At 35.9% G+C, this 25,037-nt stretch overlaps 6 protein-coding genes across 9 annotated transcripts; 4 read left to right on the top strand and 2 right to left on the bottom strand.

Annotated features, from left to right (window-relative positions):
• Positions 1–5,478: 5,478 nt before the first annotated feature.
• LOC107218837 (putative riboflavin kinase) lies at positions 5,479–8,730 on the bottom strand. Of its 3 annotated transcripts, XM_046730180.1 has the most exons (6): positions 8,665–8,680; positions 8,527–8,588; positions 8,130–8,239; positions 7,819–7,970; positions 6,282–6,384; positions 5,479–5,874 (listed from the first exon to the last, which is right to left on the bottom strand). In XM_046730180.1, exons 3-6 carry the CDS (start codon positions 8,215–8,217, stop codon positions 5,750–5,752), a joined length of 468 nt encoding a protein of 155 aa, XP_046586136.1. In that variant the 5' UTR covers positions 8,218–8,239; positions 8,527–8,588; positions 8,665–8,680; the 3' UTR covers positions 5,479–5,749. The 3 variants fall into 3 exon arrangements, 2 of the variants coding, with proteins under 2 accessions (XP_046586136.1, XP_046586135.1); XM_046730179.1 differs by having other exon boundaries at positions 8,527–8,724; XR_006902577.1 differs by having other exon boundaries at positions 5,835–5,874; positions 6,282–6,398; positions 8,527–8,730.
• On the top strand, positions 8,543–12,746 carry LOC124292702 (leucine-rich repeat-containing protein 71-like). The gene is made up of 12 exons (XM_046730178.1): positions 8,543–8,590; positions 9,788–9,885; positions 10,074–10,162; positions 10,221–10,296; positions 10,380–10,526; positions 10,676–10,855; positions 11,248–11,325; positions 11,457–11,532; positions 11,649–11,777; positions 11,978–12,123; positions 12,206–12,483; positions 12,578–12,746. Exons 1-9 carry the CDS (start codon positions 8,546–8,548, stop codon positions 11,754–11,756), a joined length of 897 nt encoding a protein of 298 aa, XP_046586134.1. The 5' UTR covers positions 8,543–8,545; the 3' UTR covers positions 11,757–11,777; positions 11,978–12,123; positions 12,206–12,483; positions 12,578–12,746.
• A 162-nt stretch (positions 12,747–12,908) lies between these two features.
• Positions 12,909–13,858, top strand: LOC107218824 (biogenesis of lysosome-related organelles complex 1 subunit 5). Its single transcript, XM_015656841.2, has 4 exons — positions 12,909–12,942; positions 13,073–13,155; positions 13,246–13,434; positions 13,592–13,858. Exons 1-4 carry the CDS (start codon positions 12,924–12,926, stop codon positions 13,757–13,759), a joined length of 459 nt encoding a protein of 152 aa, XP_015512327.1. The 5' UTR covers positions 12,909–12,923; the 3' UTR covers positions 13,760–13,858.
• Positions 13,859–13,983: 125 nt separating this feature from the next.
• Positions 13,984–15,069, top strand: LOC107218821 (transmembrane protein 199). Its single transcript, XM_015656839.2, has 2 exons — positions 13,984–14,414; positions 14,518–15,069. Exons 1-2 carry the CDS (start codon positions 13,997–13,999, stop codon positions 14,769–14,771), a joined length of 672 nt encoding a protein of 223 aa, XP_015512325.2. The 5' UTR covers positions 13,984–13,996; the 3' UTR covers positions 14,772–15,069.
• Positions 14,940–16,441, bottom strand: LOC107218835 (chromatin accessibility complex protein 1). Its single transcript, XM_015656855.2, has 2 exons — positions 16,101–16,441; positions 14,940–15,930 (listed from the first exon to the last, which is right to left on the bottom strand). The coding sequence occupies exons 1-2, from the start codon at positions 16,233–16,235 to the stop codon at positions 15,523–15,525; spliced, it is 543 nt and encodes a 180-aa protein (XP_015512341.1). The 5' UTR covers positions 16,236–16,441; the 3' UTR covers positions 14,940–15,522.
• A 570-nt stretch (positions 16,442–17,011) lies between these two features.
• LOC107218834 (steroidogenic acute regulatory protein-like) lies at positions 17,012–23,730 on the top strand. Of its 2 annotated transcripts, none has more exons than XM_046730177.1 (11): positions 17,012–17,149; positions 17,512–17,767; positions 17,889–17,969; positions 18,114–18,191; positions 18,620–18,673; positions 18,872–19,004; positions 19,179–19,393; positions 21,626–21,781; positions 21,856–21,960; positions 22,076–22,251; positions 22,338–23,730. In XM_046730177.1, the coding sequence occupies exons 2-11, from the start codon at positions 17,525–17,527 to the stop codon at positions 22,531–22,533; spliced, it is 1,437 nt and encodes a 478-aa protein (XP_046586133.1). In that variant the 5' UTR covers positions 17,012–17,149; positions 17,512–17,524; the 3' UTR covers positions 22,534–23,730. The 2 variants fall into 2 exon arrangements, with proteins under 2 accessions (XP_046586133.1, XP_015512340.1); XM_015656854.2 differs by having other exon boundaries at positions 17,468–17,767.
• The last annotated feature ends 1,307 nt before the right edge of the window (positions 23,731–25,037 follow it).

Here is a 25,037-nt window from a genome sequence, read left to right as displayed (position 1 = left end):
TTGTAGTACGGTGCTCGAATCGTTTCTCTTTCTCCCTGCGTAATTGGTATCATATGTATGTATTAGGGTGTTTCCGTAAAAAATAATTTACGATTTTCCACCGTGACACCCCCTATAAAATTTCTTCAAGCTAAAAGAAATATTCTGCGAAGAGATGAGCGTTCTACGTCACGTAAAAGATCGCGCTTATTTGATTTTTCACTTTTTTGATCTCGTGAAGAAACACGTTGTAGTATTTTAATTATTATTTCTTTCCTGGCATTGATGTTCAACCCAAAGACGACGATCCGTAACGCAACGATATATAATCCGGGAATCTTGTCCTCCTAAATTAAAAGTTCACATCGAATTATAACTATTTCATGAGATTGAATTAATGATGAAAAAGTCGCAAGGTCCACTTCAAAAACATCAACTGGGGACTTGATATTACAAGTCTGTTACAGTAAGACAAAAATTTAGCCTCTAATTTAAAAAAAAATGTACAAAAGTGCAAAATCAATGAACAAACTTTTTAGGGGGTGCCATGGTGGAAAATCGTACATTTTTTTTCCCCTTCTGAAACGACCCGGTACGCGTACAGGCGTCTGTATTATTCGAATGTATAAGGGAAATCTGCGAAGCTCGTGTTGGGCAAATTAGTTCATAGGTATAGGGTGAATTTCCATGTTGTATATAGGTGTGTATGTAGATATAACATAGGTATAATACACCAACCTCATACCTAACGTCGAAAACTTTTCTCGTTCAAGTTTCAGAATTCATTTAAATAAACGTATAATTATACGAACTGAAGGTGAATATGTATACCTAATGCATATAACCGGCGAATTCGCTGCTGCAAGATCCTAATATCGGTATGAAAATTAGTCATGTTAACACAGTTCCAACACAGATATCGATATGGGAACCTGTTGTACCTTGGACCTATTTTTGGCTTCGATTTATTTATAACTCGCGCGATCTAAATGACATTGCTAACTGAAAATAATGCTGTTCCATTACGTCCTAGGCACTTTTCAATCGCGGTGCATTTATTAACGGTTCCAATCTCTGTGTTCTTTTTTTTTTTTTTATGTTTTATTAATTATCGTGGCGAAGTATTTATTTATACGTTCAATTGATGGCATTATTTCTTGTTTTTTTTTCAACTCATTTATTGCAACGCTAAGAACAAGTTGCGAGGGAAGGAGACGAAATTTGCTTTTGTATCAATTTAATGCATTACGTATATTATTATTTGTAAAAGATCATTTATGCCCGTTGACCTTGATAAATAAATAAATAAATAAAGATGGTGATATATTATGATACCACATTTAAAATAATAAAAAATGTTGAAACTCTTGAATAGGTTAAATTCGCTAGTGATCGGCCAGTTTAAAAATACATATAAAAGTGAATAACCTGTTCACTCGTTAAATAAAATACTCACGCCTCGAAAGTATAATTACGTAAACTAACAAAACAACGTACGTCCGTAATTGCGTGAAAAAATGTGTGTTTACAAAAATTGTTTGAAAAGGTAATGATTTTGTATGAAACGGAAAATTTTTCAGCTATATAGATTAAAAGTATAGAAGCTTGACGATTTTTCATTATTTCATTGATAAATTACTTATATCATATATTTCGCCGATAGGTGAATACATTACGTATAAGGCACTCTGCAGGCGGATTTCCATTTTTTATTTCCTTGCTTTTATTTTGTTATTTCTTTTTTCTTTTCTCCTTTACATTCCATGGAATATTCGCTGGGTACGTCGGATCAGAACCGAGGTAGCATTTCGCGGTCACAGTTTTACGAAAAATCCGAGAAAGAAGAGGATTATGAAAATGAGATGGAAGACTGCGATAACAGTGTCGAGACTTGATACGCGATGTAGGTAAACAGATCGCTTGACGCCAAAACAGATGTCTAGACTCGAGACTCTCGTATGGCGCGCGAAATAGAAGATGAGTCAATTTTTAACTGGGAACAAAGGTAGGCCGGGAAAAATAAAAATTTAAATCAACGAAAGATAAAGGAGAACGAAGTAAAGATAATCACATTTTCGCATTGAAATCACATGATCATGTAAACAATGCAGCGCAGATTTTTTAAATTTCATATAGAAATCATACTTGCTTTTGCAAAAAAAATTTGAATTGAGGTGTATTTTCAAAATCAATAAAGGGCAGTTTTTTGTTTTTGTGTTTGAAGAAACCATAAATCGGACAATAACGAAAGTGGAACTTCTTTTACCGTTTGTCAAGAATGACGAAATGAAACCGAACACCATCCAGAGTGCACTCTACGATTCGTTGTTTTGGAAAACTTCGCTAAGAAACTGAAAAGCGTACACTTCTTGACACGTTGTGTAAATTGTGAAAAGTAACTAGATATAAGGTGCATTTTAGAATTGAACTTAAAGATTATTATTTCGGGAAAAACAAGCGTTTCTACCTTCTTCCAGTGAAAAAAAAAAAACAGAAAAAACAAAAGTGAAAAAAAGTGAAAAAATCCGATGAAAGGGGAATTTAAGGAATTCTAAAATTAAGGAGGTGATTTAAAGCTAAGGGAGACGATTTTTGGAATTTCATTTGAGGATCCGAACATCCCTGATATCTTTATACGGCACTCACCTCCTTAAATGGAACAACATTTTTCGCGAAAAGGAATTACGTAGACACGAATTTTTATCAGGTTCCTCCCTGTCAGGCTTAGGCGGATTGAAAATCCCTCGGCATTGCTGGGCGAGGATATACCGAACCCCACCCCTGTACCTGAGGTGTAAGACGCGAGGATCGACGTACGTACAATAGTCCAGATCAAAGAATCTGTGCGGAACTACGCGTGGGCCGAATAAAACGCGAACGCGACTATCGTTTGAAAATTCTCCACATTTTTCTCCCGACTCTGTATTCCTCCAGTCTCTACGAGTTTCGAATTTTTTCGAGTTTGAAAAATACGTGACTTTCTCGAAACCTTGTTACATAGATATAAAAAAATTAATAAATAACTGTTTCGATTTTCAAAGACAATTTTGGAAATTTTGGAACTCGGCGAACTTGCAAAGTAAAATTTGAACACGGGGTAGAATAAATGTTGCTTCTTTTTTACTTCGTAATTACCCACACCGAAATGAAAACTGTGAAAGGTGTGCGGTACTTTGAATCGTTTGAAAAACGTTACAAAAAAAAAACGTTCGCATGCAGAATGCGTGCCAATTTATATACGAGGTTGCACGCGTATGCCGTAATTGCAAAATCATTATTCTACATATGCCCACGTAAACGTAGGTGGGAAAAACAAATTTCGTATACTATAAATATATTACATATATCTGTGCAGGTTGTAATTGCAGGCTATTTAAATCTTCGACCCACTTGGAATGTTTCTCGTGTAACCTATTAGCGAACAACAACTAAGTGTGTACTTTGAATTAGATCGTACGTAAATCATTTCACAAAAAACGTTCGAGTTCCATTGAAAATTCAACATTGAACCCAATTTTCTACTAATTCGTATTTGCTTTACGAGTTCTCATAACGCAACGCTAACAATAATACCTTGCGGTTAACATTACACTTTTTTTTTTCTTCTTTTAACCCAGAATCTCGACAGTTTTTTTTTTATTTTGTTTTTTTATCATAAAATCTCAAGCAAATTATTCCCAAACGCGTTTGTTAATGGTAATTTTTCTGAATTGAAATGAACAATCCGTGTACGATGAAAGGAAACTTTTTTACTAGATATTGCAAAAAATATGTTAAATCGCGATTGCGTGTAACTGGGTATGAGCGACGATGTGACGAAACACTTAAATACACGAGTACATTGTACAATCGTCGGAAATTGCTGAGCAGGTGTTTCGAGTAATCGAATCGCAAGCTCAATACTTTTTGCGTGAAAAACTCAGCCTAGACTTCGCCGCGATACTTTGAAGCTCTTTCAGTGCTCACCGAGGGCGAGGAATGTTCGAAAAACTTCCCCATACGTATGCGAAAGTGTCTCCTGAGTAAAGTGCATGCCCGCAAGTCTCAGATTCGTCTAGACTCTGGAAGACGCAAGATTACACGTGGTGAACATGAAAGTGAAAACGTCGAAGTATTTAATATTACGTACGGACTCTGCCAATTGTCAAATTAACGTAGATGTGTTTTATAGAGGCATAATAATTTTCACGAATCTTGCAAATTCTTTTTCAACAAATTTCTATTCACCTTTTATACTTCATTCGTTGCTGCTAGTTCTGGATTTTATAACTTTTGATTACTCGTCAAAATTTTAATTATCTTTATAATTTGAAACTTCTCGGTATACTTTTATTTGCACACTTATACCTGAATTTCAAGGTACATCAAAGTTTTTTTCAAATCGTTCGTGAAATACTTCGCGTAAGGTTTTACTGTATATCGATTGTGAATGAAAAGAATTTTAACTGCAATAATAAATTCAAAAATAAAACCTTCAACTTCACGATTAACAAAATTCAAGCTCTGAAATTTTGAATATTAATACATTTTCATCGAGTTATAAACATAAAGTTTGAATAATGATTAGATACTAGATGTATTGTTTCAAGGATACCTGCACATTACTCGAATATTGGTACAAGGTCTGAAATACTTACTGCTCTCCATGGTCGAAATACAAAAGAATCATTCAGTCAATTATCCCACCACAAAATATATTCTCGTTTAGTTACACGCGCGATGCGATAACATTATACAAATACACAGACGTGTCGATCGGTTTATAACGTCCATCAGATAAATGATTTTCTTTCTTTTATGTTTACCAGTATAAAATTGCTGATCATTGTACGCGTATAATATTACACACGGTGTACCCACGTCAACTGATCAATGGTGTGGAACGATGGTTGTTTGCTTTTCATTCTACGAACGCGAATCAGGACGGTACGGAACGCTGCAGAGCGACATGCCTCAACGAGATGTGTACTCGTATGTACGTTGTACGGCAGGTAAACATATCGGAAATTACAGAGTATTCGCGGATTTTGCAAATCTATAAAGCATCGCTTGAATTAAACAGCCTTCGAATATTCAGCTGGTAAATATTTCACGGTGTTCTTCTCTTCTCCACGTGTAGTTCGTTGAAAACAATCAATCAATTACGGCCAGGCATTTGTTCTGCTTGCCTTCCACTTCAGAAATGAAAATGCAAATAAGTATGGTTTAAAAATATTATATTTTTATTAAATATTCTGTCAATACTAATGTCTAAGAGTAGAGAATCTGATGTACTGTAAAAAGCAGATAGAAAACATTCACCACAATCCATTTTAAACATCAATTGTACGGAGAAACTGCTACTACGAAATTTTATCTAAGAAAACGCTATTCTCACGTGATTTATATGCGAGCAACTTCGTACAGATATTATCCAGATCCGTGTACCCGCTTAGCCTATGCAATATTTTTCCGATCAAAACGTACACAATTGATATAATATACACACCCCAACACGTACGAATTTTGTCAAATTACGTCAATGAAAAATAACGGCTGCATCCGTTCATAACGGGATAAATAATTGTATCTTTTAAAAAGGCAGCTTGAATATCTGAACTATTAATTTACAAATGTTGAACCACATGTGTTCCTATCGAGCGATTAAAACTGTAAAATTATTGCGTCAACACATCTTGTGCAAATTTGAACGATCAAGTGCATTACACTTCACATTTTTGACTATATTTCTTTACGCACACAAGTGCCTACAGCGAATGAGAGTCATATCTCAACCTAACGTGTTCGAAGCCGGATCTGTAAAAAAAGTGTGCGTCTTGTAGGCTGCCATCTCTGGTTCATCAAGACACTTTTTGGCATTTTCGATATCTCCTTTTATTTCAGCTATAAGATCCTCTGAAACATATGAATGAGGTAGCGCTGTTACGCATTCTAGAAATAGAATCCTTCTAAACTTTATGGGCAAGGTTGTTTAAGGATGAACCATTCGAGGAGAGCGAGGAATGTAAAAAAGGCGATTAGCTAACGAAACAAATCGAATGTCTAGTGGAAATTAATAGTCCTCCAGTGATGACTTAGAAAATATTCAACACAACGATGAAACGATCATCAGATTTTTTACTCTGATTGATAAAGTACAACAATGAAGTTAACCTGAAGGTGAAACAATTATACAGATTCTATGATTCGAGGTAAAACTTCAATACAATTTCCTGAAAAAACGTAATCAGCGGGAAGTAAATGGAACATTGATATGGATCTTATCATTAGGATTGAAACTGTGGAATAATAACAATCCTCACCGATGGAAGTAAAGTCTGCTTCAGGCCTCAAAAACCCGAGTATCACAACCCGCAACTCCAATCCATACAAATCCCCAGGATATTTATGGATTATGTGCGTTTCCTGGCAAAAAACATCTGTTAAAATAGTCACTATTAGAATAATCAAGCTACAAGTTCCCTGAAAATTGTAGGTTTTGCGCACGATATATCTCCCAACGGTAATAACGCTCTTATTACGCTGATTACATCTAAACAAACTGTTTATTTTGTAATCAAAACTCCGTTAAGATTATTGTAAAACTAACCGATGAATTTCCACCTCCGAAATGTAGACAACTTGTTTTCCCTATAATTTTTCAGCTGACTTATGTTTACGATTCGTCCTTACTGTTTATACGAAATGCAAATATCAACAAGCAAGAAAAGCTGAACTCGAATGAATAAAGAGCGACTCATTTTTTCATCTAAATACCTAGATAAACGATGTCAGCCAAGTATCTGCGAATGAAGAATCTAGTAAACTACAACGAAAAAAAATTAAGTTTCCAAAAACTGTTGATTATATCAGTCTTGAGATTTTTACAGGGTCAGAGATATGATTGACTATTTTTAGACTGATTCAAAAATTTTGAGAGGATTTCTGGAAGTCTCTTGAAATTTGCAAAGAAAATCTAATATTTCGCTAAGTGAAAAAGAAATGACAATCAATGAGCAATTATTTCCACGCTTCATCAGGTAAAGTCAAATGGCTGGATTATTTCAGCTTGTCCAAATATATAGTGACCTAGCCATTCCAGCGCGCAATAGTATTACATTATATATAAAAAAATTAGCTCAATTACAACTAAGTTTACATGCAGATATATTAACATACTGGCCATAAATCATGAGATTTAAACCAGCTGTTCTCTTCAGATTTTCCAGAACTGAAATTCAATTTGTCACCCAAATCATTTCATAATAATATATACTGCAATTTTATACTTTCACGTCCTATGTGCTTAGATAGCAAACCATACAAATTTACGATGGCCAAGCCATCCCAGAATAATTTAATGTATCTTCTCTTAAAATCTTTGCCGACCTCGAACAAAATTCTTCAATATTTCCTGAACTCGCTCATTCGCTCTAAAAGATTTCCTTCGTGTCTCTTAGTTTTGCAAATTTCCAGCTTGGATGAGAAGCCTGATTACTCGGCATATTCTTTTCAAACAACGAAGAGAAACATCATTCGTTTACATAACTTTACAGTGAAAATATTGTTGAAATATTGTGTAAATAAAAACAAGTGTCAAATGGTTAAATATTTTAGAGAAAAATAAATTTCATGTTACTCGGAGTGACTTTAGTGGAAAGTCAGAGTTTGCCGACGAACCTTAAAGATGTTCAAATCACCTGCCAGTGAATTTTGTTGAAAACTTAAATCAATATCTTACGAATTAGATGACGAACAACGTATTGCAGATAAATAATGAACAGAGCTAAGGCGCAACTTAGGGCGGTTCAATATTGATAGACTGGGATCATGTATAAAACACATGTGTAAATTACATACCATCGACTTCTGAGTATTTTGGAAAAATGGGTTCCACCCTATGCTCATTACCATCTTATGTACATCCCCTCTGTCGACGGATGCCCATCCATAATAAATACCAGTACCGATCTCGGGGGGTAGATTCTGTACAACTTCGGTTGGGAAATTTGCTGTGAAATAAGATAGGTAAATCAGAAGTCGTGCCAGACATGGTGATTAATATCAGCTTCATCTGGTGTGCAACCATTTTTTTTCACATGCAACGGTTCAAATTCACGAAATGTGTATGTATATGCGTACGAATGCGTAAGGAATGCGTAAATACGAACCAGTCGGAATGCCCAGTTCCTTGGATCCGCGTCCAAACCCCTTGACTATCTTTCCGACGGAGAAATGTGGCAGGCCGGTGCTAGACATCTTAGTCCGACTGATGCGACTGCTTTCATCGTACAGTGAGAACGGTAGTTTTATGACTCTTTCCTCCAGTGCCTGACATTTATTATCATTATACGGACCAGCTATTGCGTGTCATTTCGTCACTCGCGCCACGAGCATTTCGCGCGTCTTAGCCCGCCTAACGTAAATAAACGACAAACGTGAAACAATCGCGATGACGACTGCAAGGGCGTACATACATGCGTACGGAATCGATTGTCACATGGTTGGTCACGTGAGCGAAATGCCAAACAATAAAATGATATGCAATTGTAGTATTAAATCAAATACCTCTCGAATGCTCTTTGAAATGAGAGCGCAGAAGTACGCGCAGCATTCAACAAAGAGCCGATCTGTAAGCGATTAAGAAAATACATCGTCACGAATACACAATAGCATTATCAAACAATACTTATTGTGCTTAGCTACGTTTTCAGGTTACGCAAATATCTGACTTCAAGCCACTTCAAGCTCGGCGAACGCCGCGCAACGCCGCGTTGACCCGGCAAACGCGGGCAAACCATTATAAAAAAAGCCCAAGGCTAGCTAGTATATAGAGATCCCTGGTTTGCGGTCTACTTTAGTCAACCGTTGACGAAAGAGTTTGAAGACGGTTAACCCTAGGCAAATTTTCGTGACCGGTAGTCAGCGGGTAAGTCGACTTGGGGCTATGAGAAGCCGTGCTAGCGATCCGATATCTTCTTTATCGGCGGGAGCCGTTTACACGCAATTCCGTAAGCATCGAAAACACGCGGAATCAGAGGTGACGACATCAACGATAACAAACTGAACCGAAAAAGCAATCAGTCAAAGTTCCGCTGGATTCAAAATTTGAATTGGATCTGAATAATCTATCCAATAATTAATTATTTCGTCAATGCCTTCGACTGGGAGCTGCGGAATTTAGTTATAGATGAACAGCTGGTTCTTGATAAGCCCCGAGACAATTTACCTTCGTGACACGTTTTTCATCGGATGAACACGTGTTGGAACGATTATAACGTTGACTGAGGATATATAGTCAACGGTTATAAGAAGCTAAATTCATAGCATTGCAGCTATTCAACAACTGAAGCGATAGAATTAATGTAGAGATTAATTACCTTGGATAACCGACAGCAATCTTTGTAAACAGTATCATGGCTACAGAAAGAAAATCCAATCGAGCTTTTTCCAGGCAGAGTTCAATTAGATGTGAGCTGGGTAACGTTTAAATTCGAATGATTTTGATTGTTCAATTACAACAAAATTTTTGCCGACTCTGCCATGTAACTGTATGTTTGACGTATAGCCTACAGCAATCCGCCGCAACCCAATCGCAGGTCGTTGACGAAAGAACCAAACTTCGTTACAGATTTTCTGCAGTCATGCTCAAACCTCGGCGCTTACCCCCTTCCATACTTCCGTGTAATTCCCTATTAAATTATCTCATTGTTGGAATACTTGGTTCAAAGTATGACAAATCATGTCTAATATCGCGGACTGCATGAGAACAAAATCCCAAAATCGCTTTACACAGAATCAAATAATAACGAATAATTATTTTCGACAGATTACTGGAGGAAAACAAACTTTCGAAATCACTTTGGCAGAACCTGTAGATGAGACAGAAGATGCTGGAAAAGTTTCATTGGAGCTGACAACGGTTAGGTATAATATGTGATTTTGTATAATATGATGATTATTACGCCGTAACTATAATTAACAATCCTCCGTGTCTCGAAGATTTTGCTTCTGTATCTCGAAATGTTGCGTGTCTAGACACAGATTTTTTCCATGTCTCTAAGAAGCCGTCTTTGAAGTCACGAATACAGACATCTTTTTAATGTTCTTCGCAGGCAAAAACCTCAAATGGATGCAACCGTATTCAATTTATTATTCGATCATCAAGTACACTTGGACAATCCGGTAGATCTGCGCAGCAAAGGTAATTTTCTGTTGAAATTCATCGTGTAATTTCATAGATTCATCAATTTTTTTCACAGATTGTCATGTTGACGTATTCATGCTGGAAGCGCTAAACAACAGCATAAAGAAATTTTCCACGTTGACGACTCTGAAGTAATTTTAAAAACGAAGACAATGAATTGACATCTTAACCACACAGTATTTATTCGTATATTCATTATGTTTAAACCTTACAGATTACAAAGATGTCTCATAGATGAATTTGGAATTGCAAAAATAGCACAAATTTTAGCCGAACCCGGTTCCACAATAAAAGATTTGAATTTGGACATGAACTCGAACACGAAACAAAACCATCACCTTCTTTGTGCCACAGGGACTAGGTAAGTCATGAATTGGTTTATCACGAATTAGTTGAGACAGCGAACTGATACACGCTGACTTGAGCTTTGAATAAAAATATTTGGAACCAGAAGTAGATGGTACGACGAAAAAAACAAGGTGAAAAAATTTAAGAAAAGTTGATTTTCAGGCTTCTTTATCTATCACTGAAAATGTGTGAAATAAACGACGACGGAGTGGCGAAAATAGCTTCAAATCTGTCTTACCACGATGAACCATGTACGTCCACATTAATCGTGCTCAACCTTGCAAATAATACTATTTCTCAAATAGGGGCGGAAAAGATTGGTAATATGTTGCGGACAAACAGGTAAAAATATCACTCTTTGTCTACTATGGTGTATTACTTGTCCTTGTAAATCTTTTCTCTTTTCATCATTTTCGATGTCGCTTCTGGTTATAGCCAATAGCCTTCCTTGTAAAATGTCGTTGTTTTGAATGTCTGACGGAAAACGCCTGTCATTTTTTTGACAGGCAATCCGTACTGCATCAGTCTGTTGCCTGTTTTTAGGTTGAACATACACTTTTCCGGTTCTTGTATTTCTCAAATTCTAAAAGGACCATAATTCAAATCAGAAATATTTCACGCATGGCTTTTATCAATATATCGAATGCAGAGAAACAATATCAAAATACAGCGATCATTGATTTTGTGCACCTCTGCAGAACACGCTTTTGAATTGGAATTTCTATGTTTAACAGATCATTACAAAGTTTGACATTAACTGGAAACAAAATAAACGACGCAGGTGTGAAATGCATACTCGACCAATTGAGCCCGTACGACGTATAGTATAATCGATTCCTAAAATTACATGAGCATCTATGAAGATAATGATTCACCGTACAATTCTAACAAAGATACATGATCTATAATTCAATTGAACGTATCAAGTGACCCAATTTCATAGGTTTACACTGACGCATGCCGAGATAGTGGAGAAGCGACGTAGAAACATTAACCGATTGAAACTCTGCAAGGAAAAAGTAATTCCGTGCATAATTTGATTATGCAAATGCATTAATTGTGGTTCAACGATTCATCTAAATTGATGCGACTGTTGCGATTTTATTTCAGCATTAACTTCATTGTTTTGTAACAGATGGATAATCTCTCCAATCAAACTTTACGAACTGGATCTACAGCCTCTGAAAGCAAAGAGCGGGGACGCGACAGCCGTATTTCAAAAAAACGAAGAGGTTTCGATTGATTTGATATTACGTAGTGTCAGGTGAATTGCTTTTACCTAATTGCGGATATTCGTAATTCTTCTGCGATTATTTTATATTTTAGCATCATCAGGTCAAGTAATTAGTAATTCAAGCGAATCTAGTGTGAACCGATCGACTCCAATCATCGTTCAAGTAACAATCTCATATACGGGTTTGTAATAAATCGTGAGACTTCTAATTGAAGCATTTTAATTTTTAGTCATTCGAGGAACGAGCAGAAGCCATGATTCCAGTTGATACCTATCCTTTGGTGAAAGACCTCATCCCAGTTGACGGAACCCTTATATGCCCTGGAAATTTTAGGCTTCAGCACTTGAACCTGAGCTGTAATTACACCTATACATTGTAACATTTCACGTTGATAATCACGTATCAAAGTTGTTAAGTGCTAATGAGTATGAACGGTCAAGTAATTTAATCCTTTCAGGGCTGTGAATTGAATTAATTTCGAAGGAAGCATGATAGATTTTCTATGAAAACGTTTTATGTATATCGGAACCTTTTGAACATCGTATTTGATCTATTCGTCGATTCACTCTATTAATCTGACAACCTTGACTTTGATTAACATGCCATTACGGTATTTCCACAGTCAACCAAATCACTGAGAAGACACTACAGCGTATAATTGATTGCATTCAAAAGCAACAATCTAAGTCGAACAGCGCCGACATTACGGAAGGGTTATGTCATGTAAACGTAGAAGTAAGTTATCTGTACTTGGCGTATGATAATGTCTGCACATACTTCTGAAGCACAATCAACTTGATCCTAATTACATGAAAATCAATTCTTACAGCATAATAATTTCGATGTATCTTGCGATCTCGCAAAACAGTTAAGCGCAACAATGGATCAACTTTGACAAAATTGAAATTCATAATTGCCACCGCAGTTGGTTGTCACAGCAGTTCGTTTTGGCGCAATTGTAGTTACATCATAGTCTTACATCTCTGTATTACATTCTATCAATAAAATGTATGATAAATGCATAATCGCGTCGATGCCCACCGATTAAGTTCCACCCAAAACTCAATATCATCTATGTGCAGTTTCGAATTTTGAAAGCGGTCGAAATCCCCAAGATGCACCGCGAGCCGTTCGATTCGTTCACGTGACAGCAATTGACATACGAAAGAATAAATATGGCGTCGGTGGCAAAAGGTGTGATGATCATGTGACAAGTAGTACGATTAATTACAAAGCTTCAAACAGTTTGTCAGGATTTTCCAAGACTAATTTATATTTCACATTTCATATACTTGCCCTCCCTATCACCCCGTGTCTTCCTCAGACGCTGGTGAAATTTGGAGCCGACTGTTTGACCATCGACCGTTCGTCCAGGGCGAGATCAACTTTTTCGTTCGGGAGTTTGAGGTGTGTTCGTTGTTTTACTTGGGGTTTTTCCTTGATAAGATTCTATTCTGAGGACGAGTCGTATTTTCACTGACTTATCGATTTTTCAAGGAAAAACGAGGGGACAGAGAAGTGGAGCGGCTGTTCAAAATCCTAGAGTACTCGACTGAGCTTGGACAGAGTCAATTTGACCGTACGGAACAGCTCGGCGATTGCCACTTGCCTAGCCTCAAAGCCAATTTGGATGTTGCGCTTAGCATGTGCCAACGAGTCCTTGAAAAAGAGGACAAAACAGACCACGTACGAACCAATTTTTTCTCAAGGATCCCCGCAAGATCCGGAATGAGCATTCTATAACCAATCATCGCCATAGACAAACGAGATTTTCATTAATTGCTATTTGATTACTAGCTGAAGGAAACGCTTATATCTTTAAATTCCACCATATTGCTTGTAGGAAAATAAACTTCAAGTGAACCGAGAGGCCAGAAAAGCCCAGTGGCTAAAGTTCATCAATGACATGAGCGACAAGTGCGAGAAAGTGGACAAAACTTTTGAGGAAAAAGAAGAAGAGCTGAGAGAATTTTACACCGACTTGGAAGAAAAGTTGCACATTTCTCCTTAGTGTTTTTTTAATCAATCCTTCGTTCGTTTCTATTCCCTTGTATTCCTGCCTTCTGTAACACTCAGATATTGAACTGTGATAAAGAAAAGATAAACTTCATTCCAACCCAGATAAATATTTGAAAATCCTGTTATTGTTCTACACACACACACATATATATATATATATATATATATATATATCTCTTTTCCCACTTCCAACCCCATTTTGCCCTGATTTCTAAAACAAGAAGTCACAATGCCTGTAGGACCGATCAAAAATCCTCTGATAACAATCAAACCTGGTGCTGCTTTGATAGAGTTTATAGTGAAAAAAGTAACTGATGTAGAAAAAGCACCAGATGGCATAACTACGCTAAAAAATTCAACTAAGAAACAGCGGCCAAATGTTGTGCTGAGACTAGATGATGTCAGATGGCTGAACAATTATCTGATAGAGTGGAGAAAAACATCTGACGAAAAATTCTACATCCACGAATTTTTGGAAAATTCTGAAATCATTCTCCCAGCGCCAGAAGTGACCCCTAGAAATCCCGAGCTCGAGGCTAGAATTCAGAAATTGATACTTCAACAAAATAGTCGGGATTATCGAGCTATGACTAAGAACATTGACTCAGTAAGGAAAAATTTTCCTGAGGACACAATCGCCTACCAAAGTGAGGAAAATGTCTTAACTTTTCTTCTAGTTTTATCTGAATATCTCTCATTTCAGTGTGGACTATTTTTTCAATGGTTATTCACTGGTACATTTTGTTTCAGTGAAAGAAATGAATAGGCATCTCATCGCTGTTGCCCAGTTCATCTTTTCCGTACTTGCTGGATTTATGTTTGGCTTTATTGGCATAGAATTAATTATTGGTAATTTGGACTTTGGATTTAGATTGTTACTGGGTATAATTTTTGCTCTGATCATTGCACTAGCTGAGATATATTTCTTGGCTAAAAAACTTAATGAAGAAGACTACATCATCACAATGGATGCTCTACCAACAAAAAAACTTCATCAAGAATAATATCAGAAATTGTAGAAACTTTTGTTCCTTTTAGCGATTTACAGTGTTACCCATATGGTTTAAACACCTTAATTCTTTTATTTTTTTTTATCCGTTCACATTTATTTACCTAAGTTGATGGATAATAATTAATAATACGAGGTAGGATAATAAAAGTGACATAATTTATTACTTTTTCCTTCATTGAAGTTTAACCTAATGTGTTTTTATTATTCCTTACGATAAGATGTTCGTAATGTAGTTCTGCCATAACAGTGCAGTAACAACTTAATAATAAATTCCAAATAATCCAACGATACAACTTGTGCAATTATTGAATAAAGATAAATAGCTAGTTTTGTAAAAAATTTTAACACCAAGCCAACGTGTTAAGAGAACAAAATTTTCGGTATTGTATACGTAACTATTTAATAATTAAAAATAAGTTATACAATAATTTAAATTCAAGCAAACAATATGGTTTAAGTAGATACAGACTGTTTGGAAAATTACTTGAGCTAAATAGCTCAATAGAAGAAAAATCTGCACAGGAATATTTGACTTGAAGAAAATTCAATGTGCCCTGAATCTAACTGTGATAATCCTAGTTGTAAACCATATCCTTTCCTTTGTGCATTATATATATTTAGGGAAAATTTCATTTCTCTGCGTAAATATAGTTGAATTTCAGCTGTCTCAGATTCTGCTCCAGATAATCGTGTCTAAACCTAACTTAATGATTATTCAATCTTAGAGCTAACTTTTTAAACTTCTAACCCTCATTTGAATCTTCTTCACTGTTGCTCAATTGATTTTGTCCATTCTCCTTTTTGCTGGCATCTTTATTAACAGACTCGTCACTCGAACTACTGGAAACATTGGCATCCCCGTTACCATTTCTTTTCTTATCTCCGTCGTCGTGTGAAGAAGTACTATCCGATTCACTGTCACTGTCAGAGTCAGATGAACTTTCAGATGAGCTGCTGTCAGATGACACTGGATTTTTTTTAGCCATCATCTCCTTGAATTCCCTCACTGTAATTTTCCGTGGTACTATTTCCCGAAGGAATTCGAGTGTTTCGCTTGTTTGTACAACCTCAGCCAAGTTCTTGTAGTCCAAACTACCACTCTTGTTTCCTTGACGGTGGGCCTCAACCGTCAAATGGTGAATAAATAGTTCCTGTAAATGAAAGGAAAAACAATAATTTTATATAAGTATTTCGGAGTTCTCACCCATTTGAAATTCCCGCGGTATTAAAGAAAAAAAAGGCATCTGCCGGTTGCCTAGCCACTTGGCGCGGTACTTGAGAGTTGTGGGCTTCGTTAATCGAATAGAGCATATTGTCGTACCGTTGCTTTGGCAACAAGGAATAAACAGTCCTGTCCGACGGTCTCAACGTATGGAGAACTTTTCATTATTGTTTTCACTCGGGATAGGGGTAAATGCAGATCTTTCGGCTTGTGCGGTGAGGCTTGGGACGCCATTGCTTCAAATTCACTTCTGCAGTCAGCTGCTAGTGACGTAACGCCCGACTAGAGTGTGTGCATGTACGTGGTTATAATTCTAGATACCACAGTTGATTGCAGAATGTCGACGATTCACGAAGATCGGGGAAATTCTCTAGAAAAACTTCCAAAAATCAAATATACTATCACTTCACACAACATCAGCGAAGTAAATAAAACAATTTTGTTCAAAATTGACGCAAACTCTGTAGCCTACTTCAAATCTCTGCCAGGAATGACGCCGCGATCAAATTGACTTTGTCACCACCTGGCGTGTGAAAAAACTACTTTTACAGTGGTAGATCAAATTGTTTGATAATTAATACCAGTTATTACTGTCGGAAAGTGGCGTTATTTGTTCGGTAATATTTCTTACAATTCGATGCAAGATTTTCAACTCACACTCCATCCGCGTCTCATATCTGAAGGCTGAAATTCTTGTCTGATACAGTGTCAGGCGAATTGCCTTCAGACTTTAAACGGCTGGCGACGCGTGCATGTATTACCAACATTGCCACAACCAACTGTCAATGACCGTCAATAGAATCAGCTGTTCGAGAGTCTCCTTAACGCGCTCGTTAAATAATTGAATGAATCGGACAGGAATTATCTTAACAAAAAGACAAAACGAAAGATAGATGTTAGATTCAATATGGCGACAAGTTTTCGATCTGACAGAAGAAAAATTGCACACCACGGATGCATACAAAGCGCCTTGTTGGTTGGAGTTTAAAAATGATTCAGTTCAAAGAATAATGTGAGATAGCATCGCACGCCTCGAGCATCTTTCCGCTCGACTAAGTAAACTACGTTACAGAGGATCCAACGTTCGATATACTGTTAACCTAGCACCATTTCGCCGTTGTTGTCCTTCACCGTCAACATCAGACAAGGTGAGATATTCATAGTTAAGACTGGGAAAACAAAGGCTTGTTTTTTTCCGCATGTGATTTGTTTCCCGATACAACGATAAAGCGAAACCACTCCGTCTTCCACTTTCTGCAGCCTCTGCAGCCACCCAATTCCATTACTATGTACCGGGCGCGGCTCTTTCCACGGGAATTGTGAACTTACAAATTCGAAATTGGAGGTTATGTTTTTTTTGAAACGTCACTCAAAATATCGTAAATACTACGCGCTGTTTAAAATGTTTGGTTAAAAAATTATCCTTTCATAAAATGCGTAATCTTACTGGAAACACATCGTCTCAGCTTCTTCGCTAAACTGTGGAGACCGTTTCTCTCTTATGGGTAAGAATAAAGCCTACGATGATCGATGACGAACGGAGAATTAGAGCAGCTGCCGAGGCGCTGTTGAACAGATCACTACAATCCCAAAGAAGCTCTTTCACCCAGCACAGCATCAACCGAGCATCCGATGTAGTGCTTAGTGAAGATCTCATCGCAGGGACCAGACACCAGGGAAGAATGTCCAATGTCAGGAGGTTCTTTTGCCTATTCATCACGTTTGACGTATTATTCACTTGCCTCATGTGGCTCATTTGCACAATGGTAAGTTTCAAGAAACTCTGATTGCATGATCGAGCGAACAGACTGTCAAAATTACTTGTCTAATCTAATCAATTCTCAGAAACTTACCTATTAATACTCGAATGTTTTCCATTTATTCCAGTTTAGTGGAGACAACATAAAAAACGCATTTGTGAATCAAGTTATTCACTACAACATCAAGACTTCTCTATTTGATCTAGTGGTAGGTATTTGACATGATTTTGCTGTACTATTTTTACAGAATATACCTGTAACTAGGTCTAGTTCTGCATGTTCATTTATTTTTTAAAATGATGGAGCTACATATGTGATAATTTGTTCTCTTTCTTTGTTTTTTCTTTTAAAGATGGCTGCTGTCTCTAGGTTCACTGTCTTGCTTCTATTTTATGGACTTTTGTACATTAACCATTGGATAATCATAGCTGTAAGTGATTTGATTCAATATGATATACGGTATGACAAAGATTAATGTTACGTACGTTTAAATAAAAACGAAAATAAAGAAGTCATTGAAGAACTGATGTATCTAGAATAAATTTTTCAATGGTAGATCATTGCAGCAGTTTGCTCGATTTCTATTTCCTTGTTTAGTGCAATTTAGCAAATGTCACTAGTTCTAAAGTTGTTCACCTTAAACCACAAATTAGTAAAATAAAAAGTACGAATTAATTTTTTTATCCGATCATACTCCAGGACGCTGATCTGCTGTCATCATAGAATTTCTCAATTATTATATTTATGTAAAAAAAAAAACATCACTACCTCATATTCTCTTTTATAATATACGTTTATATATGTATTCGAACTTAAAATTGGATGTGAGAAATACTACACTACTTATTTTCCCTGTAGCTATCAACCGCAACAACGTGCGCTTTTCTCATCGCCAAAGTATTTTTTTTTGACGTAAGTGAAATTAATGTTTCAATTTAGAAATAATAAAAGTATGATGTATAGTGCTAGATTCCTTGCCAATCTAAATTTTTTTTTGTTCAATCTCATGACTTGCTGGTAACTAAATTAAAATGTAGAATAATTCCTTTAAGAATTTGATGTATATCGTTATTTATTGTTGATGATATTTAGTGTTGGCAATTATTTTAGTGGTCTGCGAGTAACCTGTCCGTATTTGTGGTGCTGCTCATTCTCTCATCATTTGTGCTGGCATGGAGCGAAGCTTGGTTCTTCGACTTTCGGGTAATCCCTCAAGAAACGCAGGCTAGAGATTGGCTTATAGGTGAGTTACAAATTCTCGAATTCTTTTACTTTCCAAAAGTTATTGCATTGGACAAAAGTGACTGTACAATTAATTAACGAGCTCTTGGTCCATGCGATATAAATCTTGTAAGTGCTCTTTTCAACCTGATAGTACAAAGAACCGTAATTTCCGAAAAAAAATATTTTCAACCAGGTTCTGCAGGATCAGAAAGAGCACCGCTTCTGCAACAATTTTTGTCTGGCCCACTTTCTCACTACACAGAAAGCGTTGGTAATTTTTATTCTCCAATGGAGACGCCAGAGCATTCAGATGACGATGAAGATGGGAGAGGCACATTAGCTGCAGGGAGAACAATATCGTCAGACCATTTCATCCGACCAATACTGCCCAAGTTAACCCCGGAAAAGGTTGGTAGAAACTTCAGTATATCAACGTTACACCATTTTATCAATTGGTCCTTGTTCTGGTGTTGAGATAACTCCCATCGAAAAATTTGTGCAAAGCAAGCTAATAGAGAATATCAGTAATCGTAATAATAAATCACACATAACACCAGAGTCTCTTAATCTGGATCTGCTCCAGCCGGGACAATTTGTCTGCAAAAGTAGGCATTGTCGTCATATCCCTCCCCACTTCTTCATTTACTTATTGGTCCACGACGCGTCTGGGGGTTCTGACTAATGCCATGGTGGTAACAGGGCCTTGCGAGTATTTGGATTAGCTTAGAAGTTTCACTTGCATTATTGCTGAGTACGGTGAACAAGTGAAAGCATATAGCCTATCAGACACACTTAGTTTTCGTGTTAAGAACTTGTTTTCCGATCTAAAATATTTTTGTAACTTAATACGAAAATTCTAGAAAAAGCTTGCGTGTGTACAATCAATGCATATCTGTGCAAAAAAAGTTCAGAGTAAAGATTAGTGAATGACTATTTATTACAAAAAAAGAGCCAATTATATAGGTTTTTTGTTTATTGAGATTGAAGTATAACACTGGTCAACCAAAAAAATTTATTTTTTGAGTTTATATTTAAATACATGAATTTTGATTCTATACATTGAATAATAACCAAAATCTTGATTTATTGTTTATAAAGTTTGCTTTTGTTTTTTTTTTACGTTGATTATAATATGGGTGCCTATTCAGAAGAACAAGGAGAACGTTTTCACTAAGATGCGATGGACTTTGCACTTTGATAATTATCAGGGGCAGTATAATAAGAGCAGGATAGAGGATTACGTTTAGGGTTTGTTACGAAAAAGTTCACATAAACATAAAAAAAGTACAAGCGTACATTGTTATTTACAATAAATGTTTTAGCAAATAGGTAACTTTTGTTAAAATCCGAAATATTGTACTGGTTTCTACAAAAGCAAACTTTATCTAATAAAACAATTTTTTCGTTTATTAGTTAAATAGGAGTTTAAAAAATGAATCTCTAAGATTAGCTATATTCCAGTGATCATGACATATTTGTATTGAAAATATTTCTTGTCAGTTCGCTTTGAAGCCAGATCAATTCCGTGGATTCTGAAAATATAATTTTTTCTTTTTAGTTATCAGTTTAAAGCATCTCATTAACGATCGTCACATGACCTTGGTTCAGTGTAACCGATGACAGTATATGTGCATGTGAAACAGGTGCTACAAAGCAACGTGAAAAAATATTAAAGTGTAATTGACAGTGTATTATATTGAGAGTTAGTCCGTTACAAGCGTATCTACAGTTTTGATCATCGTCAAGCTGTTACCAACAGTTGTGCTCGCTACATACAGCATGAAGCTTCTGAAAGGCTTCTTCTTTGGTGATCGAAATCATAAAATGTTGGAACATAGCGATCACAAAAAAGAAAAGTACAAGGATAAGGATGACATAGATAATGCCAGCCATAATAAAGTAAGTTAGGAAGAATGAATTCTAAGAAGATGTATGGTTGATGTCATCTTGTCAGCATTTTTCTTTCTTGTGTTTTGATCATGAAAGGCAGGGCAAAAAAATTGATTACATTACTTTTACTTGCGGTGTTAAACTTCTACCGTTAATACAGAGGATAATAATTTTGCCTTGCAAGTATTTCTTGAAATTCTTTACAAACCATTCACTCGTCTAAGTTTGAACAATGGAGCAAAGACTGATTCATAGACAGCTGTGATCTCTGCTCCATTTAATCGCTTTTATTGTGCACCTTAGGTATCTGTTGAATTACTCCTTTTAGGGGCATGACATTTTGTTAGTCATCATCTGTTAGCAAATGTAGAAATTGATATTCACGTATTATGTATTACAATTACTAGGAAGGCACAAAAACACTTTGTTCAATATCTCAATTACCCTGCTATTTCAGCGTTGTTTATTCTTATCAAGTGCATCATAAATGACTGTCAAAATGATCCCCGACCAGTAGTATGAAAGGAGATTCAAAAGCATTGAAATTTTTTATTTTTCTTTTCTCAAAAGTGGTATTTAGTTATACAAAATTTCCAAATGTAAATCTTGCATGGGAGTTACATTGCGGTTGAATAGACGAACAATACATAATAAAAATGATGTCGCAGTTAGTCTAAACAAGATTTAGTACATTTTTTCAATACCAAATTAGTTACGTTTTCTTCATACTGCTTATTTTCTTACCTTAAGATTGAAGAATACCAAAAAATTGGAGCCGAGATAATAGATCGGTCATGGGAACTACTTAGCAGTCCTGATTGGGTTATAGAACAAGAAACTGCTGACGGGGACACAATATCGTCGATGCATCTTCCCAAACCTGATGGAAAAATAATGAAGATCACCGTAAGTTCTTCTTCCAACATTTAAGAACATGGGAATTTTATAATTCACACTAAAGTTCTTTTTCCAACTTTTAGGGAATAATTGACATCTCGGCGCATGAGCTGCTGCAAGAATTATTCGAAAATATTGAAAACACTCCAACGTGGAATAAGCACTTGGCAGAGTCAAAAAAGATCCAAGTGAGTTGGTTGGTTTTCTTCCCTAAGCTCTCATGTATATCAATTTTCATTCTACTGTTGCTCTCTTGTTTAAGTGAATTCGAAGAAATGCTTTGAATCTTTATTTATCAAACAGATGATAGACGAGCAGACCGACATAATATATCAGGTGACAATGCCGCACGGCGGCGGAATCGTGGGAGCGAGAGATTTTGTAGTTTTAAGATGTTACGGAGAACGAAATTCGTGTCTTATTAGTGCCGGGGTTTCTATACCATTTCCTCACATTCCACCCCGTAAGAATTTCACGCGGTGAGTATATGTACCACATTGAGTTAAGCAAAAATCTGATATCACATAATTTTTTATTTCAAATGTAACTGAAATTGTTTAATCAGGGGCGAGAATGGTGTTGGGTGCTGGGCAATGGAGCCTTTGGAGGGTGAGGAAAACTTGCGTTGCAAATTCACGTGGTTGTTGAACACAAACTTGAAAGGGTGGCTGCCAAAACGAGTAATTGATGCCTCTCTTTCCACTGTCATCGTAGATTTTATGCAGTTTTTACGTGAGCACGTACGCCAGATGAAAGACTGAAGATTATCATATGGGTTATGAAGCTAATGATAAATCGATTCCTTTGAATAGCTAATATTCATCGCGATCTATTTATCGCCCTCATTTTGATTCGTTATTATGCATGAACTCTGTATGTATGACAAGTCTATGCGGTACATATCATGGGGTATAAATTGACCTTCGGTGAAAAAAAAGGAAAGGTCAACAAACAGAGAAACAGCTTGATACCATGACGTGGGTGTTTGACGTTTCATAGTTATTAATTTTTGTTTACTTTTTTCTAATCATTTGCAGATTACTGATTTTATATTCAAAATATAAGGAAATACGTCATACCTATACCTATAGTTTACCATTATGATAATACAACGTCTTAAAGAGTTTTTAGGCAGGTAAAGTATTTTTAGTTGTATAGTCTCAAAATGGTTTCAATGCAGTAAAAAAGCATAATGGGTTATATATTTGTAGTATTTTATAATTACTCGTGTACACATTATCGTTTATCTTTCAAATTTCAATGCAAGTTAGGTATTTTCGAACTTGATCTTCAAAGTTTACTTTAGGCCAGGCTCTGATACCTATATATTGATCACAACATCTGTCACATTGATCAATTTCTAATATTTCCACTTGAAATTTCATACTGGTCAAACGATCGCCTATAATTCAGAAGAGAACCAACGTTATAATAGTGAAAAAAGAATGACCGAAACTTTACTTGTCTAACACTCCTTCACACTTTGCGGCGTGATTTTTTCGCACAAATCCTGCAATATCAGTCAATTGGCGAAAAATATCGGCAAATTGTGCCATGAGAAATGGCATTTCTTTTGATTTTGTATCATCACTAGGTACAGAATAATTTTTAAACTTAATCTGTTTAGGAAGACATTGACTCATAGACATAATAATGATAAAAATTTGTGATGTTGTAAATATTTGCTACATTAACATCTTAAAAGTGAGGTCAAGACACGTCTGAACAGTGATTATATATTAATTCAGCAATCAAAGGGTTAAAAGAGTCTGATGTACGTATAATAATTGTTGATGAATTCATACTGCGGACGTATTGCTGTACAATAACTGCATTCCAAGGTAACTGCTTGACCTGTACCTTCATAATATCTGGCTGAGAAAAAGACAAATTGCATAAACTTGGAAATGAAATTAAAAAACATTTGTTAGAAAATTTTCGTGGCGTTCTCACAAGCGCAGATATGACATTTTCTATCTGAGACATATTTTATTTTATGATTTTCTTTAAAGCATACCTAAAACACATTCATACATCGGCTAGCTGCGTATTAGTGAATCTGGTTATTTACATTCACAACAGCAGCTGAAATGCCAGCTTCCATTAACGCACCAGGTTCTCTGATTCCAGAACTAACTAAACATATAGTTAAATGGATGAATACATTATCATCTACGCATAATATTTGCAGCTTCTTAAACGACCAAAATATTTTCTTTAGTCACTTTAGCATTCATTTGTATTTTCATGTTCGATCAAGCGCTTTTATGTCTGATTCTCACTTCTCTTTGATCTATGAATCTTTGCAACGTTTTCAACAAACAAACGGTCTTTTGAATCTTTTAGTTCTTCTTTTCGACATTCGTCAGGTATTGGCTAGTTTTCAGTATCACTTTTAGCAATATAAACCATGCAGCTGCAAGCATGAACCGTAATTTACTTTTCATACTACCTTATTATAATTATTATTGCAATCACTATTGTAAAATCACAATTGCATTTACACCGAGTCAAGTCAATGAAGAATCTACTGATATATAAAAAATGTAGAAAAAATAATATTGTAGATTGATGGAAGAAGTGAATACGAGATACATGTACATGTAATTGGGAGTAAGGATTGTTAAGGTACAAAAGTCATTACAATTTATTATTATTTGTATTTCTTGTAAGCATGTGTATATGTATATATAAATATTTTCACAAGGTTATTTTATAGATACAAGTGTAATTATAACGGGTGTAACATCCAACATGCAATTGTACATTCACTAGAAATGCATCGAAGAGACTACCCAGTAAGCCAACGCGAGTTGAGCATGTCAAAAACGGAATTAAAACAAATTAAATAGAAATCAAAGTAATTGACACACAACTCGTTTTAATTCTATTAAATTTGGTCTAATTCGTGGTAATTCGACTTTTGACTATCTCAATTAGTTTTGGTTTACTAGGTACTAGAAGTATGGTGTATAATTCCTTGAGTTGAAAAACAATAATGTACTACAAGGCTGCGATAATTTTTTGGGCCTATAGAAGTTTGTGCTTGAATAATAAAAACTTATAATGATAGAAAAACAAAATAGAGTTTGCAACTGAAATACAATCGTAATAATATCTATTAGTTATCACATGCTTTAGTTATGCATGTATAATAAAACGATATATACGCATCTGTTTGCATAATATAACAGGGTTTCAAGAAGAAAGAAAAATACACGCTGAAAAGAAAAATAGGATAACGTTGAGGCGGTGATTTAAGTCG

The sequence above is a fragment of the Neodiprion lecontei genome, chromosome 2 (assembly GCF_021901455.1).
Source record: "Neodiprion lecontei isolate iyNeoLeco1 chromosome 2, iyNeoLeco1.1, whole genome shotgun sequence".
Lineage (NCBI taxonomy): Eukaryota > Metazoa > Arthropoda > Insecta > Hymenoptera > Diprionidae > Neodiprion > Neodiprion lecontei.
This window is presented reverse-complemented; position numbering and strand designations above follow the sequence as displayed.

What these genes read in the sequence shown, in the direction of transcription:
- LOC107218834 (XM_046730177.1), top strand. Translation starts at nt 17,525, where the DNA reads ATGATCGATGACGAACGGAGAATTAGAGCAGCTGCCGAGGCGCTGTTG. An exon ending in CCAAGTTAACCCCGGAAAAG is followed by an intron (nt 19,394 to 21,625) that starts GTTGGTAGAAAC and finishes TCTTACCTTAAG; the next exon opens with ATTGAAGAATACCAAAAAAT. An exon ending in GAAAAATAATGAAGATCACC is followed by an intron (nt 21,782 to 21,855) that starts GTAAGTTCTTCT and finishes TCCAACTTTTAG; the next exon opens with GGAATAATTGACATCTCGGC.
- LOC124292702 (XM_046730178.1), top strand. Translation starts at nt 8,546, where the DNA reads ATGAGAGCGCAGAAGTACGCGCAGCATTCAACAAAGAGCCGATCT. An exon ending in CTTTGTGCCACAGGGACTAG is followed by an intron (nt 10,527 to 10,675) that starts GTAAGTCATGAA and finishes GTTGATTTTCAG; the next exon opens with GCTTCTTTATCTATCACTGA. An exon ending in ATACTCGACCAATTGAGCCC is followed by an intron (nt 11,326 to 11,456) that starts GTACGACGTATA and finishes CCAATTTCATAG; the next exon opens with GTTTACACTGACGCATGCCG.
- LOC107218824 (XM_015656841.2), top strand. An exon ending in TTTTCGTTCGGGAGTTTGAG is followed by an intron (nt 13,156 to 13,245) that starts GTGTGTTCGTTG and finishes CGATTTTTCAAG; the next exon opens with GAAAAACGAGGGGACAGAGA. An exon ending in AAGAGGACAAAACAGACCAC is followed by an intron (nt 13,435 to 13,591) that starts GTACGAACCAAT and finishes TATTGCTTGTAG; the next exon opens with GAAAATAAACTTCAAGTGAA.
- LOC107218837 (XM_046730179.1), bottom strand. Translation starts at nt 8,612, where the DNA reads ATGTATTTTCTTAATCGCTTACAGATCGGCTCTTTGTTGAATGCTGCG. An exon ending in TTTCAAAGAGCATTCGAGAG is followed by an intron (nt 8,240 to 8,526) that starts GTATTTGATTTA and finishes GTACGATGAAAG; the next exon opens with CAGTCGCATCAGTCGGACTA. An exon ending in GGAACTGGGCATTCCGACTG is followed by an intron (nt 7,971 to 8,129) that starts GTTCGTATTTAC and finishes CTTATTTCACAG; the next exon opens with CAAATTTCCCAACCGAAGTT.
- LOC107218821 (XM_015656839.2), top strand. Translation starts at nt 13,997, where the DNA reads ATGCCTGTAGGACCGATCAAAAATCCTCTGATAACAATCAAACCTGGT. An exon ending in GGACACAATCGCCTACCAAA is followed by an intron (nt 14,415 to 14,517) that starts GTGAGGAAAATG and finishes ATTTTGTTTCAG; the next exon opens with TGAAAGAAATGAATAGGCAT.
- LOC107218835 (XM_015656855.2), bottom strand. Translation starts at nt 16,235, where the DNA reads ATGGCGTCCCAAGCCTCACCGCACAAGCCGAAAGATCTGCATTTACCC. An exon ending in TCCTTGTTGCCAAAGCAACG is followed by an intron (nt 15,931 to 16,100) that starts GTACGACAATAT and finishes TTTCATTTACAG; the next exon opens with GAACTATTTATTCACCATTT.